The following is a 21,321-nucleotide window of genomic DNA, read 5'->3' on the forward strand; positions in this document are numbered from 1 at the left end:
ACACAAAACACAAAATCAATAACGTTGTTAAAATCTCTACTCTTGTAGAGTGGATAGGTTGGGTGTGTTCTTGTTCAACACAAAACATGTTAAAATGTATCTGAACAGATCCCCATGCTTTAGGTTTGTTATTGTACACCGCTCCTTACAAATTCCATGTCCAGACGATGCATGACGTCATCGCCGGGCAACCAAGGAAGGGAGTACTCAGTTTTCACTTCGTTTTTGGGTCGCCGAAAAGGTTACCCTTATTGTCAGTAAGTCTGTCTGTTTGTTTGGATGTTTGTTCGTTTGTCATCAGCATAATTTGTAGTAAACGTGGGTGGATTTTGACCAAACTCAGGTGGTAGGTACATCTTATGACCTCGTGCTTTGAAAATTGTGATGGTTGCTAGGGACGCTTTGGTTCCCCAGCAACAACCGAAAAACCTTCAAAATCGGTACCGTTCACGCGAAATCAATTCCGAAAGCCATTATCCCACGTAGGGTTATGAAATTTGGCACGAATGATCTACACGTGATGCTCTATCAAATATATTCCGGTTTTTGTGATATATGGAATACTTTACCCGCACCACCCCCTACAATTAGGGTATGCACGAAAATTGGTGAAAATTGAAGGCCCCCTTGCGACCAGGTGAGTGCATCGATACGAATGAAACTTTGCAGGTTCATGGTACTCAATGAGTACTACAACTTTGCCTCAGGACATATTGACCGATTTTGCTTAGGTCAGGGGTCAAAGGTCAATTAGTGCAAAAATCGATAATATGCGAGAGCTGGAGGTGCCTTCGCGCCAAATGCTACTCCTCCTAGGGTTATGGTCGGATTGTCATGAAAATTCACACTAATCGTCTGGAATACATTGTGCACAAACGTTCGAGCCGGATTTTCGATTTAGATCTTTGTTAACCCACAGCACCCCCTCGAACTTTGGGGATTTCCGATTTCAGACCACATTTTCGGTACTTTTAATTCGAAAGGATACCGAGTAGTTAGCAGTAGATGGAACTGGATGAGATTTGATATGCATAATCTTAAGGTGATTCCCTATCCACTATATGACATCCATTTTGCTCTATATCTTATAGTTTCAATGCTCGGCGACCCATCGCTGCCTACCAGCTTGTCTTGGCTGTTTGTTTGTTTGTCCGAGCGATAGCTCAGCCATACTTTGAGCTAGGAAGCTGAAATTTGGGGACAAAAAGTGAAGATGTGCTTTGGCAAAAACAATATTCTTTATTTTTGATTAATATATTAATTGATGAATTATTTCGTTATTATCGATTTATCTATTACTTATTTATTTTTCTTTCTCATCTGGGCAATATCTCGGGCACCTTTTGAGCGAGGAAGCTAATATTTGGACAGGACAGGGAACAATGATTTGGCTATAGAGTTTTTTTTGATTTATCGATTAATCAATTAATTAATTAATAATTGATTTTTCGATGAATTAATTTTTTTTTTAAGTTACAGATTCGGATGAAACAGTGGTGGTTTAGGTGTGCTATCAGCCAATTGATTCAGAAATGAATTATTTTACGATTGCTATTTACTTATTTTAATTATACAATTAATCAATCAATTATTGCACACTGCTCCCTACCACTCCTGTCTCCATGTGCTGCATGGCGGCATCGCTGGGTGCCAAAGGCACTGGGTGCCATCGCTGGGTGCCAAAGCAATGTCGGGCTCTGGAGGATTTGTTATTTATTTATTTGGCATGGGGGTGGTACACTTTGAATGTACCTCTACGTGTTTGCACCCCCCCACCCCTCAATTATGTGTTAGCTTTCATTAAAGGCTGGCAAGATTAATTTTCCACAATATTTGCATCCACAATAAATAGGTCTGTTAAGAACTGTTTTCAAAACAATTGTTTGTAATTATCTATGATTTAAAAGAATGTTTTGGACGTTTTATCAGATGAAGCCATGTTCTGACCTTTGACAATGTATATGTCTTGTAGCACTAAGCTGTCCTGAGCTTCGCGCGCTGGAGCTTGACCATGTCAAGGAAGTGGGAAATGAAGTAGCTGAGATGATATGTAGCTGGGGCCTGCGCAGGCTGGAGGTTCTTGCCTTTGTTTTCACCCCTGTAACTCCTCATGCACTCCAGCACTTTTCAGGTAAGCATAAAGTCAGTTTCTGGTGAAGTTTTCTCATCCTGGAAACCCTATGTTTTTAGATCTCTCACCCATTAACCCTCGTTCTCTTTTCCTTCTTCCCAATTTGAAACCCTCATCATTCAATTGCCGGTCAGCTTGCTGCCCCCTTTTGAAATCCATCCTGGTGCACGTGGGTATCTCAGACTACTTTGAGGATGCGGAGAGTTCGTTGAGCCAGCGCTTGTATGAGCAACTCATCAGCAAACTGCAGGTGAGGTTTGCGCTTGCAGTGTGTGGTGAAGTTACAGGTCATTGCCTAATATGCCCCAGAGTGAGATGGATTAAAACTTGTTTAGACATATTCAGTGATGTTATCTCATTTGGTGTGCTCTACACCATCATGTTTGACATCTCAAAAGGATGAAGGTTAGAACAAAGATGGATGTCTATCTGCATTTTCATTGTGACGTTAAGAGAAAGTGAAAGGTTGTGATTGCCCCCATGGTATTCTTATGAAATGTTTGAGTTTTCGTTCAACCCTTCCTGAATTTGGAAAAACACTACAACTGCCAGTAGATGGCACTGTATAATATATTTTTTTTAATTTCAAACGTGGTGTGCCAACTCGCTCATGACATTAAGTTGGATTATGTAGTTGATGTTTAGTAGCAACTCATGTAACCAGGTTGATTATAAGCAGGAATGTAGTGAGCATAGCAGCAATGACCACAAAATCTGATGAGAACAATGCAAATACAGTAGTGCCATATAATCCAATCTCCAACCAGTTAAACAATGGTACCATCTGTTTTAATGAGGGCTTCTGATGTCATTCGGGGGCCCTATATTTATGATTATATACAGAGGAGGTGGAGAGGGCAGAAGGAGGATTTAAAATTTTGAATTTTAATTGAGATTGGAGGAGAATAGAGAGAAATTATGGCAGGAAGGTTTGGGAGGAGTGGGAAAAGAAGATAAAGTAGTTTCGGCAAAAATTGGTGTCAGATGAGGGAAGAGGACGATATATGGGGCATATGGAGGTAGTGGGGGAAATCACCAATTCCACCATGTTTCTTTACACAATGAGAGCGGCATTCGGTAGAGCGGATACCTCTGCCAGGTTGAACAGTTTCTGTATTGTATCTCACTGAAAGGCGGGATCTGCATCTGGACCTGAACCAAGATGTAATCACTTGTTCGTTTCACCGACCCCACTCATCCACCAAGTTTTGTCATAATCACTCCACAACTTTTTGAGATATCGTGCCATATATCGTTTTTGGCCCTGTCTTTCAATGGTGAAGAATCGCTTTAAAAATTCTCAGATCTGGATCTGGATCTTCACCAAAATCTAATCGATTCTTCCTTGTCACACACCCAACCTGTCCACTAAGTTTCATCCGAATCTATCCCTAACTTTTTTTAAATATCCTGCTCACAGACCGACAGATAAACAAACAAACACACAGGGTTGAAAACATAACTGCCATCTACCTTCGGTGGCGAAGGTTATAAACACTCGTACATGGCCTCATGGAAAATGGGACATCATGAGAGGCATTAAATGGCCAGATGATCTGGCTTGTAATCGATATCGACATTGAAATCATCGTTTCGAAAGTCGGTGTAACCTAATATCCTTCTCTTCTAATATCATGCAATCGATGCACATATTCGGCACCATCCTTTCAATGTCCCATCCTCCTCAACAGGAAAGTAGGTGCTGCTCGTCCTTGCCGGCATTCGTATGCAGCACGTGGCTGTGGATTAGCATCAGTTATTGCACGGCCATGGTGGTGCCGCTGATGCAATGCCCCCTGCAGGTCAGAGCAGAAATTTGTAATTTGTTCAGGGTGCCGGCAAGAGCTGTCGGATCATCACAGTGCTGTCCACCAACTAATAACAGCAGATGTGACACTCATTTTACCATCTACCTGAGGAACTGTGCACACAATGATGTATTGGGTGCTGCTGCAGCAGTATCACAGCAATAAATACACTGGCTGGATTGCCATTGTCTTGCCAGCGGGGCCTCGGTTTGAATATCCATTCACTGGAATACAGTACACAAGTTCAGGTCTTTAAGCCAACCGAGAACCCTCAAGTTCATTTATGAGCCGCCACTTTAATGAAAAACACATGCCAAACAAGAACATTATTTATTATTTTTTGTTAAAGCCAGCCACATGTCCTCACCATTCCGCTTTGTGAATTCCGAGGGAACCGTTTATTTGGGCAAAAACTTTGCCTGATATTCGAAATCTTATCTAGTCTTGGGAATCCTTTATCTAGTCTTGGGAATCCTTTTTATTGGCTTGCATTTGCTTGTGCGAAACCCGATTCGTCTGCGATCCTTAATATTTTTGCCTTGATATAAAAGTGTGTTCTAGTGCCGAGAGGATTTTTTTTAAGCAAAAGTGGAACATGAGGTTGCGTGGAGGAATTGGCAAATAACTAACAACGTCGACAGAACATTAATCTTCTTGTTGTTTTTTTTTTTTCCAGCTGGATCACAATTCTTCAATGGCCTAGATGCCCGAACCATCCTCCCCAACCCGCGGTACATTTAGACAGACCTACTGGACCCAATTGCTTTTCGTCCATTCATGTACCACACTTGTAAAAGAGTGTCGGTTCTACCAAAGCAGTTTCTTGGGCGAGGCTTTGAAGCTCTGGATGGGTCCCCACTCAGATGCAGGATATTTTACTGATGGTGCCAGGAATGTGGGGTCTGTTAAGGGTGTCGGCGATAGTTCACCTACTCTCCGAGAAAGCCACCAAGGCATCTTTAATATCCATTAATTAGTGTGAGCCGACGAGAAACCCAGTTTGACGTCCTTCTGATGGACAGTGCACACGGACATTTTTTTTTTCTTTTCCAACGATGTTTCACCCCTCCACATTAAACACCGTGTTGAGTTTATAGCGAGGTTGAGATTCGAACCTGGTTTAGATGCTTCAAAACCAAGTGTGCTGATCTCTCGACTATGCCGCCAAGCCTGAACCAAGATTTGGAGAGGAAAAAAGAATCAAATCCAGGGATAATTGTTTCCCAGAATACACTGCATCAAAACTACAGAAGATATTCAGCTGAGATTTGTTCCAGTAATTACTAAATGAGCACATATTTATTTTAATCAAAATGATCCCATAACCTTCTGGCTCGGTGCTTCTAGTTTTATTACATATCAAATGCAGGTGAACTTTACTCTCACATTTTCTTTTTTCAGTGTTGCCTTCAGAGTTTGGTTAAAGTCGGGTCATTTCAGTGCATTGTCCAAAAATTAAGGAGTAGTAATAATAATAGATTGTATTTCCCCTTTAACAACAAACAAAAAAAAACCACATCCACTTGTTATTAAACATGCCACATGGATGTGTGCCAATAATTAGTGTCCACGCTGGGCATCATGCGTCGTTAGCAAATGTTATCTAATTGCCGACTGAACTGTATGGCGGCTGAAACCCGAATCCTATCCAGGTTCCACCTGATGACTCCATCTTTGCTCTTTACTTCTTCGCGTTCCTTTTATAGCGTTTGATACAGCGACCAGCCAACTGTATAGTATGTCAAGTCACATGACTAATTGGTTCCAGAATTGGTCACATGATCTAACACACAACTTGCCTAAAGGTCACGTATCACTTATTCATGGTCGCGTGTCACCTGGTCACTTGAGTAATGTTCACGTGTCCCTTATTTCACGTAGTCATGACCTCTTTGGACATGGCTGTTTAATAGCAGTGGCTCTACCTTGTCACAGCTAACGTATAGAAAACACATTATCCTGTAATTGCTTTGAGCGGTGCAATTTTGTAAAAACATCCCCCAATTGAAGCACATTCCTCTCGCAATCACTCCGATGTTGATTAAAAGTGGTCCCTGAAGCTGTAAGCCATCAACTCTCTGTCTTGAACCAGCTACAGAAACATCAAGAAGCATGTCCATCCATCATCTGTTTCGCTGCTGAAACTAGTGTGTGTGTGTGTGTGTGTGTGTGTGTGTGTGTGTGTGTGTGTGTGTGTGTGTGTGTGTGTGTGTGTGTGTGTGTGTAGTTGTGTGTGCGCCTGTGTGCTCAAAACCCTAGCAACAAGAGAAACAGATAGAAGACAAGGCCGGGAGCAGTTGGCTGGTTGTTACAGAAAGAGAGGCGTCGATTGAACAATGTCCGCAACATTTCAGTATCTTTAAAGTCGATCAATCACACGGTAACACGTGAAGTGGTCCAACAGGAAATGTTGTGTTCAAAGAAACAAACAGCTGATGTAGCAAGTGCCGAGATGGATGAGCAGCCCAAAAGCCCAACAAAGGGTGTATGTGTGTGGTGAAGAGGGTCGGAATCGTCGTGGAGATGAAACTTGTGCTGTCCAAGCAAATTGCCCATCGGTTGCCAGCAGGGGGCCTGGGACAATTAGAAGTGTGTGCAGCACTGTAGGTGAACAGAGAGCAATTGAAGCTCTATCAGTTACCAAGCTTCACTGCAACCCCACAATATCACGGCATGCTGTCTGGACACTTTTGTGCAAAAGAAAAGAGATCGTTTAAAACAACAAAGCATTTCGAAGTGTAAAACTAGCATCTGTTGTTTTGTTGTATTGTTGTTATTGTTCATGAAATGCTTTCTTTAATTGAAAATGTATTGCATTTGTGAATCCAGCCTGACTTGATGGTCTTTTTTAAGAAAACTACAGCAAACTCCCAAAGTATGCACCACCTCGTAAATTGTTTCCATTCGTAACATTGCGAGTCATCAGGTAAACCAAAGGGATGAATAGATTTAAACGAACCAACGCCATAAGGGAATGGCAATAGGAGGTTGATTGAATGGAAAGAAAATTCAAGATGTAAAAACATTTGTGTACTTGGGAACAACATTGGATAAAAATGGAGGAACCGATCAAGATATTGAGACCAAGTTCTGCGACTCATTGGGACTGACTCAATTGGTCAACTTCCCGACCCGGATCTCAACCAATGGTACTCCATCTCTTATGCTCTTGCTCTCCCTCTCTCTGTTCTACTCACCCTCTCATTTGCTGAAGGTCATCTGCCATCTGCATGGAAATCAGCAACCATTACCGCTCTGGCATAAACAAGGTGCAAAAACAGATCCCTGCAACTACAGACCAATCAGCCTTCTCCCAATCATCAGCAAGGTTATGTAATCCATCATCACTTCAGACATTCAATCCTTCCTCTTCTCCAATGGCTTTATATCCGATCATCAATTTGGTTTCAGACCAGGTTACTCTACCCTGGACTTGCTGCTCCTGCTTTCCCAACAATGGATGGAGGTCCCCAATGCCAGACATGAAATCAGAGCCATATCCATACCTTGTGCTTTCGACATGGTCTGGCACACTGCCCTGCTCACTAAACTCTGTTCCTCTGGTATCCAAGGCCATCTCCACTAATGGCTCACAAACTTCCTCTCCTATCACAGCCAACATGTGGCACTAAATGGATTTCTCTCACCCCTCTTCCTGTCCAGGCTGGAGTTCCTCAAGGTAGCATTTTGGGCCCTGTTATTTTTCTGGTTTTCAGAAATGATCTCTCTGACTCTCTGGAAAATCCTCTTTATCGCTTTGCTGATGACTCCACCCTTTGCCGTACCATCTGTCATCCATCAGAACAGCAAGAAGCAACTTCTTCGCTGACTGCAGATCTGAATAAAATCATAAACTGGTCCTACATGTGGAACATATCTTTCAATCCGGACAAATCTCACATCCTCAATGTCTCTCCGAAAGGACTGTTTAGAAAAACCCCAATGACTGAAAATGAATGAAAAAAAAATAAAAAATTAGAGATACCAATGACCAGATACCAAAGAAGTCCTTTCATTCAAGTGTCCAGGTCTCACTATCTGCCTTGATCTTTCCTGGGAAAGCCACGTTTCAAACCTTGCCAGCAAAGCCAGTCGCCGACTGGGAATCCTCCCTCGTGCAAGGTCCTTCCTCGGCCCACCTGAGCTCCTGACCACTTACAAAGCTTTTGTCCACAGCCTGATGGAGTACTGCTCTCCCATCTGGGCTGGTGCTCCTGCCTCCCACCTATCTTGGCTGCACGCTGTGGAAACTGAGGCTTTTAGGGTCATTGGTATCTCCCGCGATGAGGCTGAGTCTTTGGGCCTCTCACACTCTCATCGTATGCAGGTCGGTGGTGTTTCTGTCTTCTACCCTCTCCTCTCTGGTCTTGCCCCCCCTGCTCTGTCTGTGATATGTCACCCCCCCCCCATATTTCCACAGGGTGCTCAAGGTCCGCCAGCAACCCCCTTCTGGTAAAACTACCAAATTCACGAATCACTGCTCACCTTCACTCTTTCATTCTTCTTTTTTCCTGCTTCTGGAACAAACTCCCACACTCTCGTCAATCCAACTCCTCCTCCCTCCAGATCTTCAAAACAGCTGTTCACCACCACCTCTTATCTTCCCCCATCCAAAACCTCGATCTTTTCTACCCCCGTTAATCCACCCCAAACCCACCTCCTTCAAATTCCCTGCTTTCCTTCCTGAAAGTCCCTGTAGTGTCCATCTTGTATACCCCATGTTCCCCGCCCCATCCTTTTCCCTTCCACAGATCTCCTAATGTCTCTGTTCTCCACTATTTTGTCCTTCCCTCTCCCACCCCTCTTGTCTCATGCCCCCCTTGCTGTGCGTTGTGTGTTTGCTCTCATACGAGCCTTGGCAAGGTGTACAAAAAAAAAAAGAACATATTGCAGACAGAGCAAGTATTATTCAAGCAAAAAATGCATGAACTGTTGATCAATTATTGTTTTTATGGCACAGAGTGCTGGATGATAATTAATCAAAAGGATAAAAAGCAAACTTAGAGGATTTCAGCAAAGGTGTTTGAGGGGGAACTTTAAAGGTTTTCTGGTTCTGTTCTGTTCTTGCATAGGATAGCTTGGCTGTCAGGGTAGCTATCATTTTTTTGGCTGTGCCAGGAATGCTGTGCCCCTTTACCAGTGTACTGGTACTCATTTCACCAACCTTAGTAGGATGACAGGCTGAGTCAACCCCACCTGTGTTAATTTAGCAGCCAACAGGGCTTGAACTCAGGACCCTAGGATCCTAAGCAAGCTATCCCAACCACTAAGCCAACACCAAGCTTAAGGTTTTCTGGCCAAAAATAATCTCAAATGAAGAAACAACTTGAAAAGCACTTGGAAAAGTGCATACCTCCACCAGGCTGAACAGTTTACATTTTGTATCCCACTGATCAGCCAGATCTGGATCCAGACCTGAACCAAAATCGAATCGACTTGTTCTGGTCACCTACCCAACCATCCGCCAAGTTCCATCCGAATCCGTCCACAACTGTTGGAGATATCGTGGTATATATTGTTTTTAACCCCATTTCTCAATGGTGAAGAATAACTTATAAAATAAAAAAAGAATCATATCTGAATCCGGATCTTCACCAAGATCGAATATATTCGTCCTTGTCACACACCCAACCTATCCACCAAGAGAGGATGGAGGTGGTTCGGACATTCAATGAGGAAAGATGAAGACAATTTGATTGATGAATACTTGTTCTGGACACCTAGAGGAAAAATAAAAAGAGGAAGACCAAGAGAAAGTTGGACAAGGACTATCTCGGCAGAACTAAAAGCTTTCACATGGAATGGGAGGAACGAAGAGCGCGATGAATCGGAAGAACTGGCGAGATTTTGTTGTGGGCTTGTTGGTCAAAAGACACGATGAGGATAAGTAAATAAATAAGAGGAGTGTTCAAAAGAGCAAGAAACTACAGAATTTCCCAAGTTTATGTATTCTCTCTGTTTATTTCACTTATGGAGGTACGGAAGTCAAGCAGCTGTCCTCTGTATTATTCCAGCATATGGAAATGGTGTCATGAGGGAGTGTTCAACATTCTTGTTCCCTTTATCCACAAACATGTTTGTAGTGCAAAGGTAATTGTAACTATACACCTGTCTATTTCAGTCCAGGGAAGGAGGACAAAGGCCTCCCTCAAATGACGTCCAAGGGTGTTTGGTATACTCGCCACCATTGCCAAATGCATGTTGGTGAGCAATGACTTATAGGAATCGAACCCAAAGGCCATCCAGTGGAAAAAATGTTTTTAAAAAGTCTTTGAGCCTTGACCAACCAGAGGCTCAATGTAAACGTATTTTTGCTTAAATATGAGTCATTTCTCATTGATTGATGATATTCTCAGCTGATATTGGATATCTTGGTGGTAGCGTCCTCTCCTTCCACATTGTCTTCTCTGGGTTGGATTCGCAATGGAATGAAATCATCAGGTCCTACGCGTGCTCTGCTCAGCATCGCAGAATATACCACCCTGTCAGAGGAGACCTTATTAAGCACACCCGTGCTTGTACCACATGCAGATAATTTATTGATGATGTACAAAACCACGCATTCCTTCTTTTGAAAACGTAGGCTATCGTTTGTTGATATCCTGTCCTGGACTCAAACTGGGAAGGTAAATGAGGAACTACGACCTGCACAGGAAACTGCTCGGATATCATGCACTCTCTTCATCGGAGAGTGGGACACAATGACCTTCTGTATGACCATCGGTGCATGTGCTTCAAGTACACGCCTGAGTATCAGTAGAAAATTGAATTCAGAGGTTGATGCAATTTTGTTATTGCAAAAAACTTCTCATAAAATAAACAATTGACTTGTGAAAGAGGCGATGTACTGCACTGTAATCAAAAGACCACAATATCGTATCAACTTCACTTGATCTCGAAATTGTGAATTTTAATTTAATTTGTTTTTAAATCGTCACAAAGGTGTAAATGTTAAATGGTTTTTAATTTTCGCTTTTATTTTTGTTTGGACTCCTTTAAAAATACAATTTGTTTGCATTTCATGCACAGGCCACTTATTCGGATGATACCAAGGTTAATTTGACATGTGAATTGTTTCTGAGGAATTGATTGATGTTTTTTGGTATTTTAATGAGAAATATTTTCTGAAATGTATGCTGTGGACAAAGCAACTTGGTTTACAAGTACAATTCCTGCAAATATTGATCTACATGTCTGGTTTACAAGTGATGCTAGTCCACTTACGATGCTCAACTCATTCCCTTCCCTTGTTGCAGGAGGTCATTCAGTAATGACTGTGGGTTCTCCCCTTCTGCTGTATTTAGCACAATCAAAAAACACAAAAAAGATTAGGAAGAAAACGAATAGGGGTCAAAGTACACCGCCCCCATGCCAAATACGTAATCAACCTTCTGGTTATGGGTTTGGAGCGTCGGCAGGTCTCCTTCAGGGCTCTCCGCTGACGATCTCAAAGTTAAGTTTCCGGTCGTTATCTGTCACGTTTTAACTGTTTCTTTTCTCCCCTACGTGTTACTGTGTGTTCCTAGTTCGGTTTTGTTTCAAAAATCGTGATATTTTGTGAGTTTTCGTCAAACTTGTCTTACCGGGTGCTTGAGGCATCCCTCCCCTCGGTGTATGATCATGTTTATTTGTATTTTCTCCACATTGCCTTCAATTTCTATCTTCTCCACTTTCCCAACGTCCCCCATCCCTCCCAACTGAACACTCTATTTCTTGTCTTAAATCCAAAAAATAAAAAAATACCTTTCTCCTTGCACACTCACGAGTCTCGATCTTTCTTCTTCTTCTTCTTCTTCCTCTTCTTCCTCTTCTTCCTCTTCTTCATCTTCTTCATCTTCTTCCACTTCTTCATCTTCTTCCACTTCTTCCTCTTCTTCTTCCTTTTCCTCCTGCTGGCACACCATCTTCATACTACTGAGCTGACCCTCTCTCGCCATTCATTACCTTCACAATTTCTTCCGACAACCTTCCATTCCCGAATCTTACCTGTTCTTCAAAAACACATCAAAAAATAATAATCTTCCTTGTATCCTATCAATCTCTACACCTCCTGCAACCACGTATCTCTCTTGACTCTTCCTGGTACTTTTCATCGACCCAGCAGCTTCACACTGCGTTTACCGTTCCAAATTCACCACACACTTCCACGATTTTACTTCAACCTTCCCTTTTCCGAATGTTACCCAATCCTTATTTAAAATAAATAATTTCACTTTTGACTATACACCTCCCAGAGCCAATTGCTTCTCCCGTAACCACGTGATCTTTTACACTCCGTGCGTTTACCGATCCTATTTCGCCATTCACCTCATGATTTTTTCTGCAACACTTCCATGACCTAATCTGATGAAAACTCTCTCAAACAATAATAAAAATAATGAAAACGATCTCTTATAATGCTTCATCTTCCTCTTTCACACATGTGGTACTCTTTACTGTATCATAATGCACTACTCTTCTTCTATTTCAACAGACTGCTCTCAATTCGACCTTTCCTTCATACCTTGCCAAAAAAAATCCAACTGTTGCAGCGTTTTTTTCTCTCCATTCTCTGAATTCACCTTTATTGCATCCATCAAGAATTGTGTTTAATTGCATCTCAGACCTAAAAAAAAAATTTTTTTTAAAAACCCAGTTTGCTTTGAATGTTCGCTTTCCATCAACCATTCCTTTTTCCAATTTCAGTGCCAACTCACACCTCTCACCCTCCCTCTCAATGCAACCATCACACTCTTCTCCCTCCATGCCTCCCTCTCACCTCTCTCAAAAACTCCCCCTCACCTTTCTCCCTCAACTCTCCCCACTCACCCTTCTCCCACCATTCACCCCCCTCACTCACCCTTCTCAAAGTTGCCTCCCCTCACATCCACAAAGCTGCCTCCTTCCACTGCCCTCTCACCTCCATCTCTTCACTCCACTTCCTAAAATCCTCAACCGCCTTCTGCCCCCTCTCTTGTCCACCCTCTCCCTCAGTGCCACAGAGCCTTTTCTCCTCCTCATCTGGCCCCCTCCCCAAGCTATTCTGCAACCCCCCACACTCCTTCAACAATCCTCCTTACCATGCCCTTCATCCCTTGTCCTACCCTCCCCATCCCCTCCCAACTCCTGCACCCAAAGCCTCCTCTCCTCCCTCTTCATTAACAGTGTGGACGTCTATTATCCGGGGCCTTCGCTCAAACCTTTCAGATCTTTCCATACAGGTTGCCACCTACAAACCAGATATAATCTGCCTTACAGAAACATTCCTCCCTCAAGACATGTCTGACTCCCAAGTATCTTTCCCCGGTTACTCCCTCCTCGGGTATGACAGACCTGAGCCTCGTCCTGGTGGAGGAGTTGCTCTGTTCATCAAAGACTCTATTCCTCACTCTCCATGCACTACCCTCACTCCCCCACACCACCAGGAATACCTCTGGCTGCAGCTTCCCCTCCACTCCCACCTCATGTTTATATCCAGACTGTACCATCCACCAAACAGTGATGACTCCATCTACAGCTCACTATACGAAAACATGGACCAACTTCTATCTTCTCATCCAAACTCTCTCTTCCTCATATGTGGTGACTTCAATTGTCATCATGCCAGTTGGCTCGGTGTGGGTACCTCTCTCACCTGTCATGGCACTTCAGCAAAAGCTTTCTGCGACTCAATCGGTCAACTTCCCGACCCTGATCTCAACCAATGCTACTGCATATCTTCTGGGTCCGATTTTGACAAATTTCCCTGACAATATCTGCTCCTCTTCCTTCGCTCCAATTGGTTCTTCTGACCACATCCTTGTCAATGTGTACATCCCTCTGGCTATTATCAGAGAACCAACTCACCGCCGTCGAGTCTGGCATTTCACTCAAGCCGACTGGCAGGGTCTCCAAGCAGCCCTCAAACTGAAAGAATGGTCTCCTATCACTACTTTCTCCAACATCAACTCATCCTGGGAATTCCCTTTCAAAGAAACTTACTCTCCCTCATGCACAGATTTATCCCCTCTCGTCTTCAGTTGTCCTACCCTTCCTCCCACCCTTGGTTCACTGAAGCTTGTGGTGAGGCAGTTGTCCTGAAACAACTTGCCTTTTCCTTCTGGAAAGCAAACCCAACTGAGGGTAATCTCAATTCCTTCCATAAAGCTCGGAACAAGTTTATATCAACCCTCAGGAGAGCCAGAAAACAACATCTTTCTAAGCTCATGTCCGAACTTTCAAACCTCTCTCCCTCCTCAAAATCCTGGTGGTGTCTAATCAAATCTGTTTCTGGTGTTTATTCCCCCTCCATCCTGCCCCTTACCTCAAATGGCCGCACTGCTTATACCGCACGTGAAAAGGCTGAATGCCTAATCCCGGTGTTTGCAGCTAAATCTTGTGTCCAAAACCCATCGCTTTCTCTACCCACCTTACCCAGTTGCACCCAACTGTCCCTGGACTCTGTGTTATTTTCTCCTGACAAGGTGGAGAGCTTGCTATCAAACCCCGACTCAGATTCTGCAACCGGTCCAGACGGCATGAGCCCACGTGTCCTAAAAACATGCTCTTCTGCTCTTGCTCTCCCCATCTCTGTTCTACTCACCTTCTCATTTGCTCAAGGTCATCTGCCATCTGCTTGGAAATGAGCAAACATCACTGCCCTGCATACAAAAGGTATAAAAACAGATCCCTGCAACTACAGAGCAATCAGCCTTCTCCCAATCATCATTAAGGTTATGGAATCCATCATCGCTTCAGACATGAAATCCTTCCTCTTCTCCAATGGCTTGATTTCCAATCTTCAATTTGGTTTCAGACCAGGTCACTCGACCGTGGATATGCTGCTTCTACTCTCCCAACAATGGATGGAGGTCCACAATGCCGGACATGAAATCAGAGCCATATCCCTCGACATATCGCATACTTTTGACCAGGTCTGGTACCCTGCTCTGTTCACCAAACTGTCTTACTGTGGTATCCAAGGCCATCTCCACTCATGGCTCGCAGACTTCCTCTCCTGTCGCAGTCACCGTGTGGCCCTAAATGGAGTTCTTTCATCCCCTTTTCCTGTCCAGGATGGAGTTCCTCAAGGTAGCGTTCTGGGCCCTGTTCTTTTTCTGGTTTTCATCAATGATCTATCCGACTCTCTGGAAAATCCTCTTTATCTCTTTGCTGGTGACTCCACCCTCTGCTGTACCATCTGTCATCCCTCAGACCAGCAAGCAGCAGCTTCTTCGCTTACTGCAGATGTGGTTAAAATCACAAACTGGTCCAACACGTGGAACATTTCTTTCAAAATCCGGACAAATCTCACACTCTCACTATGTCTCTCCAAAAGGACCGTTTAGAAACCCCCCATCCACTTTCTCAACAATGCTCTGGAAGAAGTCCTTTCCTTCAAGCTTCTGGGTCTCATTATCTGCCATGACCTTTCCTGGGAAAGCCACATTTCAAACTTTGCCGCCAAAGGCAGTCACCAACTGGGAATCCTCCATCGTGCAACGTCCTTCTTCGGCCCACCTGAGCTCCTGACCACTTACAAAGCTTTCGTCCACAGCCTGATGGAGTACTGTTCTCCCCTCTGGGCTGGTGCTCCTGCCTCTCACATTTCTCAGCTTCACGCTGTGGAAACCAAGGCATTTCGGATCATTGGCATCTCCCGCGATGAGGCTGAGTCTTTGGGCCTCTCACTCTCTCACCACAGGCTGGTCGGTGGTTTTCTGTTTTCTACCATCTCCTCTCCAGACTTGCCCCCCCCACCCCCTGCTCTCTCTCTCTCTCTCTCTCTCTCTCTCTCTCTCTCTCTCTCTCTCTCTCTCTCTCTCTCTCTCTCTCTCTCTCTCTCTCTCTCTGCGATTTGTCCCCACCACATTTCCGCAAGGCGCTCAAGGTCCGCCAAAAACCCCCTTCTTGTAAAACTACCAAAATCATGAATCACTGCTCACCTTCACTCTTTATTCCTCTTTTTGCCCGCCTTTGGAATAAACTCCCTCACTCTATTCAATCCTATTCTTCCCTCCAGGCCTTCAAAACAGCTGTTCACCACCACCCCCATCCAAATCCTCAATCTTTTCTACCCCCGATAATCCACCCAAGCCCACCTACTTCAATTCCCTGCTTTCCTTCCTGAAAGTCCCTGTCATGTCCATATTGTAATGTCTCTGTGTTCCCCGCCCCATCCCTCTCCCCTCCACAGAACTCCTAATGTCTCTATTCCCCACTGTTTTGTCCTTCCCACTCCCGCCCCTCTTGTCTCATGCCCCCCTTGCTGTGCGTTGTGTGTTCGCTCTCATACGAGCCTCTACAAGGTCTACAAAAAAATTAAAAAATAATTGGGAATTGGGAGGGAGCGGTGTACAATAATTGATTGATTAGTTGATTAATTGCAAAATTTGAATAAACAAATAATAATCGTAAAATAATTAATTTCTCAATCAATTGCTGAATAGCATATCAAAACCACAACTGTTTCAACCAAATCTGTAGCTTTTTGAAAATTAAGTAATTAACCGAAAAATGATTAATTAATCGATTAATTGATGAATCAATAAACCAAAAAGTACCCTTTATAGCCAAATCACTTGGTCACTATCAAGTCCCAATATCAGCTACCTTGCTCAAAATATGCCTGAGATATTGCCAGGCTGAGAAATAAAATAAATTAGTAATTAAAAAATTACCTGTGGCAGTCATGTTCTCACCTGCGGTGGTGACGATCCATGCTGTCAAGTCCTGACTCAACGTAGTTGTAGAAGGTGGTTTTACGAAAATCCCCTTCAAATTACGGATGATAATAATAAATTAATTAATAAAAAAAAGTTCTTGCAGAAGCACATCTTCACTTTTATCACCAAATTTCAGCTCCCTTGCTCAAATGATGGCTGAGATATCACCCGGACAAACAAACAAGAAGAAGACATCGTGCTGAGCACGATACTGGCAAAATCCATAAAACAAATTTGACCTCAAAAATAATTGGTGGTTGAATTCAGTGACATGAAATATAAATCCCCTTCAAATTTCAAGTCAATTGGATGAAAATTTAGAATTTTAGAAATTTCACAAATTTGTTGACCTTTGGCCTATGATGACCTTTTGACTTTTTGACCTCAAAAACAATAGGCTTCTTGTTTGCACCAAACTCGACCAAGTGGTGAAGTTTCGTTAAGATCGGTTTGAAATTATGACCTGCAGGCGACACACAGACAAACAGACAGAATAACAAAATGGACCGACCAATATATTTGAAAAATCTTCGAATTTGCAAGAAACAAACAAGAAAACAAGAAAATGGAGTAAAAACTGAGTACTCCCTTCCTTTGGCGCCAACGATTACGTCATGCATCGCATAGATATGGAATTGGGAAGGAACGGCCTACAATAAGCTGGCAGGATATCCTCAAGCTGTAAACACTAAGCTCTGAGCTGTCTATCCTTGGTTTGAATCTCAGCTCAGCTATAAACTGCCATGCTGGTGTTTTGCATCAATATTGGTGTTAAACTGGGTGTCAAGTCTGCTGGCCTTAATTGGTGGACGTTGCAGATCCCATGGTGTCCTTTGCGAACAGTAGGAGAGTTCTCACCTGCACCTTGAACAAATTAAAAAATCCTGATTTAATCTTTTGCGATGCTACATCGGAGACGCTGCTGCACCCTCATCAAATGATGCTACCCACAGGCCACAGCCATGTGCTGCATACGAAAGAAGAAGCAAGAAAATCTATTTTCCGATTAATCATGCAACTTTTAATTTCCACAAAACAAAATGGGAGTGTTTTGGACTATTGTGAATACCTCGTTCGTATAACCTTTTGAATGTTCCTCATACATTGGTTGGTTTACCAGTGGTGCCAACCTCCAAGGGAAGTACGCAATCCTCGTGTGTGTGTGTGTGTGTGTGTGTGTGTGTGTGTGTATACATGTATATATATATATATATATATATATATATATATATATATATATATATATATATATATATATATATATATATATATATATATATATATATATATAGCTGGATATGTGTATATATGTGTAAATATATATATATATATATATATATATATATATATATATATATATATATATATATGTATATATATATATATATATATATATATACACACACAGTATATCTGTATATGTATATGTATATGTATGTATATATATGTATATATATATATATATATATATATATATATATATATATATATATATATATACATATATACACTATATCTGTATATGTATATGTATATGTATGTGTGTATATATATACACACACACATATATATATATATATAAGCCTGGTGTTGGCGCAGTGGTTTGGGCAGCGGCTTGGGATCCAAGAGGTCCTGAGTTCAAGCCCCGTTGCGCCACTGAATTAATACACCAGGGGGTTGACTCAGCCTGTCATCCTTCCGAGGTCGGCGAAATGAGTACCAGTTTACTGGGCTGGTGTATACCCTGGTTAAAATAGGTGTACCATATCCCTGTGTTGTAAGAGGCGACCAGGGTTGCGTCAGGAAGGGCATCCGGCGTAAAACATGTGCCAAATCACAATGCGGATCATACGGATGATCCGCTGTGGCGACCCCGAACGGGAGCAGCCGAAAGAAGAAGAAGATATATATATATATATATATATATATATATATATATATATATATATATATATATATATATATATATATATATGTATATGTATATATCTATATATTATTTCTGGTAACGTCTGCGTGTAATTTGACGTATCTCCTCCAAAACTGCTGGAAGGATTGTCGCCACTTTCGGCATGCGGGTGCTCTTTGATCTAATGAACAGCATGGGCTATGTGAGATCACGCCAGATGGACACGTTTGGGAATTTTGGGCGATTTTCTCGTTTTTACGTTCGTTTGCATGGCGACGTGTAACGTCACCGCTGAGAGGCGTAATTCCGTTATGACATCATCGGTCATTCGCTGATGTCATTACGTCTGTCGTCGACAGACTGTCACCACCGAGAGACATAATGCCACTCCTAGAAAACAGAGTCTGCGATGTAAAACCCTCTTCTGCACATGCTGACTAACTCAGAAGGTGAATTTGACACAAAAAATGTAACAAGAAACATTGTATTTAAAGTAAAGATTTTTTTTTTTAAATATTATTTCTGTTAACGTCAGCGCGTAATTTGACATTTCTCAACCGCCATCATTACCTGTGTTGTGTCTTGCGTGTGTGATCTTCAAATTAAAGCATCCAGCGGTGTTCGATCGTCAAATGTGCGCCAAAAAGTGCCGTTCATTGAAATTTGCATTCTGATTCTCGGTCACCCTCCACTGCTCCTGTTCAGTCGAGGGCGAGGCCTACATCATGTTAAACTTGCCCCATCAGATGCCAACCTTCCAGTCACACTGCAGAGGAAGCAATTTCCAGTCAGACTCGCATACTCGATGACCATAAACAAATCCCAGGGCCAAACATTTGACAAACTCTGAATATCCCTCCCAGCCCCTGTGTGCTCCCATGGCCAACTATATGTTGCATTTTCACGTGCAAGAGGTTACTCCTATATATCTATCAAAGTGGACAATAATTCCTCACAATGACTATTCAGTAACAAGACACTCACCCAAAATGTCATCGACAGGGAGGTCATTTAGAAAACTAAAGGCCGGGTCACACCCTGACGTTTTAGCCAACGTATGCCGATTTTTGAATTTTTTTTCTAAAACGCTGGCACACGTTGAATACGTTATGGGTAAGTTTTGATAACATTGACAGCACGCTGAAAAACACTGCCATACGTCCTTGTACGCTGGCTTTAAACGTTGTACTTTTTGGTTGTCCTCAAATTTTTTCATGCTTGAAATTTCACGACGTATGCCGGCGTATGACTCACACGTTCCGCTACGCTGGCCAAAAGTTGTATGCACGGTCTGCGATCGTTGACAGACGTCAACACATGCTACTTGTAAGTTAATCATAAGTTGAGACACGCCGAGGTAATGTTTAGCGTACCCGAAACTTATTTCTAACCTATGATTAACGTGTTGTTGGCACGTTACGCGATCGTTGCCACACATCGACAGACGTTACTTTTAAGTTACTCATAGGCTGAAAGACGTCGGTATAATGGATCGTCCTTGCGTTAGCGTCCACGGCCACGGCCAGGACACTTATTTGCAGCATTCTTCAAACTTTTCTTCGGCATGACGAGGATGTTCACACTTCGATGTCTAGCTTGGCTATGATTCCAATTGTCCATCGGCAGCGTCTATTTAAAATAGTCGAGTTTGAGCGTTTTAACACGTTCAGAAGAAACGCTTCAAATTTCCAAACCCCAGCGTCAAAAAACAAAGGCGAGTGACAGCAATTTAAATCGTTCATTGTAAACAATGAAAATAGCTGAGTGGTACTGTTTAAAAGTCGTTGAGTGTAAAAAAAATCCAATTGTTGAGCGCAAGCGTCTACTTTCAATAGTGGAGATGCAGCCATTTAAATCGTTGAGTGGCAGCCTATGAATAACAAACCCCACGTCACCGGCAAAGATAAATTGCGGCACGATATGGATAAGTTAGGCTATCGTTGGGCATAGTTTGTGAACGCCGGCTACATGATAATTATTCGTTGGTATATCGTATCTATAAGTAATCAAAGCGCTCTTTGCACATTATTAGTTCATTGTGCATTTGTCCAACCCGTTATGAATAGACCTAAATCGTAAAAACAAGCTATACCTCATTGTTGAAAAAGCCCCATAAAAAATTAGCCGCGAAGAACTTCGAACAATGGTGAAAACTTGTCTCCTACCTGTGGACACGCGGACACAAGGACGATCCATCATAACCCACACCCTCCCCCTCACGCTCACCTACTACTGCCAACATGAACAAACTACCACGAATACTAATACTAATACTGATACTGATACTGATACTGTTACTGCTGACATGGACATCGACTCAAAAAGGACTCGAAAACACTGTTGGGTTCCCCTTTTATGAACACCATTTTTATATACCAATTCCCAAAACCGCTGGGAACACGTCTTTATATGGCAGTTGTAACCTAGAAACACGTTAATTTTTTTTTTTTGTCGACCTGAAGACGTCATTGGAATACGTCTACATACGTCGATGTGTGTTGGGACTACGTAAAGAATTGGTTCAAAGCACGTCAAACATAAGTTAGAAATAAGTTTCGCGTAAAAAAGACATTACCGCGACGTGTTTCGACTTATGAGTAGCTTATAAGTAGCCTTTGTGGACGTGTGTAAGCGTCCACATATCGTGTGTACAACTTATCCCCATCGCATGCGGAACGTGTGTCATACGCCGAGTACGTCATAAAATTTTGAACATGTTTAAAATTTCTTGATGTACTCTACTTACTACGACGTATGATAGCGTACTTTAGCGTTCTACTCACGTATACC

General features: G+C 42.6%; 1 protein-coding gene across 7 annotated transcripts in view; it reads left to right on the forward strand.

Moving 5' to 3' along the window:
- Window positions 1-21,321, forward strand: part of LOC147015895 (F-box only protein 41-like) — a 97,515-nt gene that overhangs the window by 68,615 nt on the left and 7,579 nt on the right. For 6 of the 7 annotated variants that reach the window (XM_085848477.1, XM_085848478.1, XM_085848479.1 and 3 more), the window contains 2 exons: window positions 1,973-2,131; window positions 2,266-2,381. In XM_085848477.1, coding sequence (XP_085704603.1) covers window positions 1,973-2,131; window positions 2,266-2,381 — 275 coding nt within the window. Of the gene's footprint in view, window positions 1-1,972; window positions 2,132-2,265; window positions 2,382-21,321 lie in introns of those variants that run through there. The other variant, XM_085848482.1, reaches the window with a different exon arrangement.

Source organism: Eptatretus burgeri, chromosome 12, assembly GCF_056783735.1.
Source record: "Eptatretus burgeri isolate ZD-2024b chromosome 12, Ebu_testis_v1, whole genome shotgun sequence".
In the NCBI taxonomy this organism is placed as follows: domain Eukaryota; kingdom Metazoa; phylum Chordata; class Myxini; order Myxiniformes; family Myxinidae; genus Eptatretus; species Eptatretus burgeri.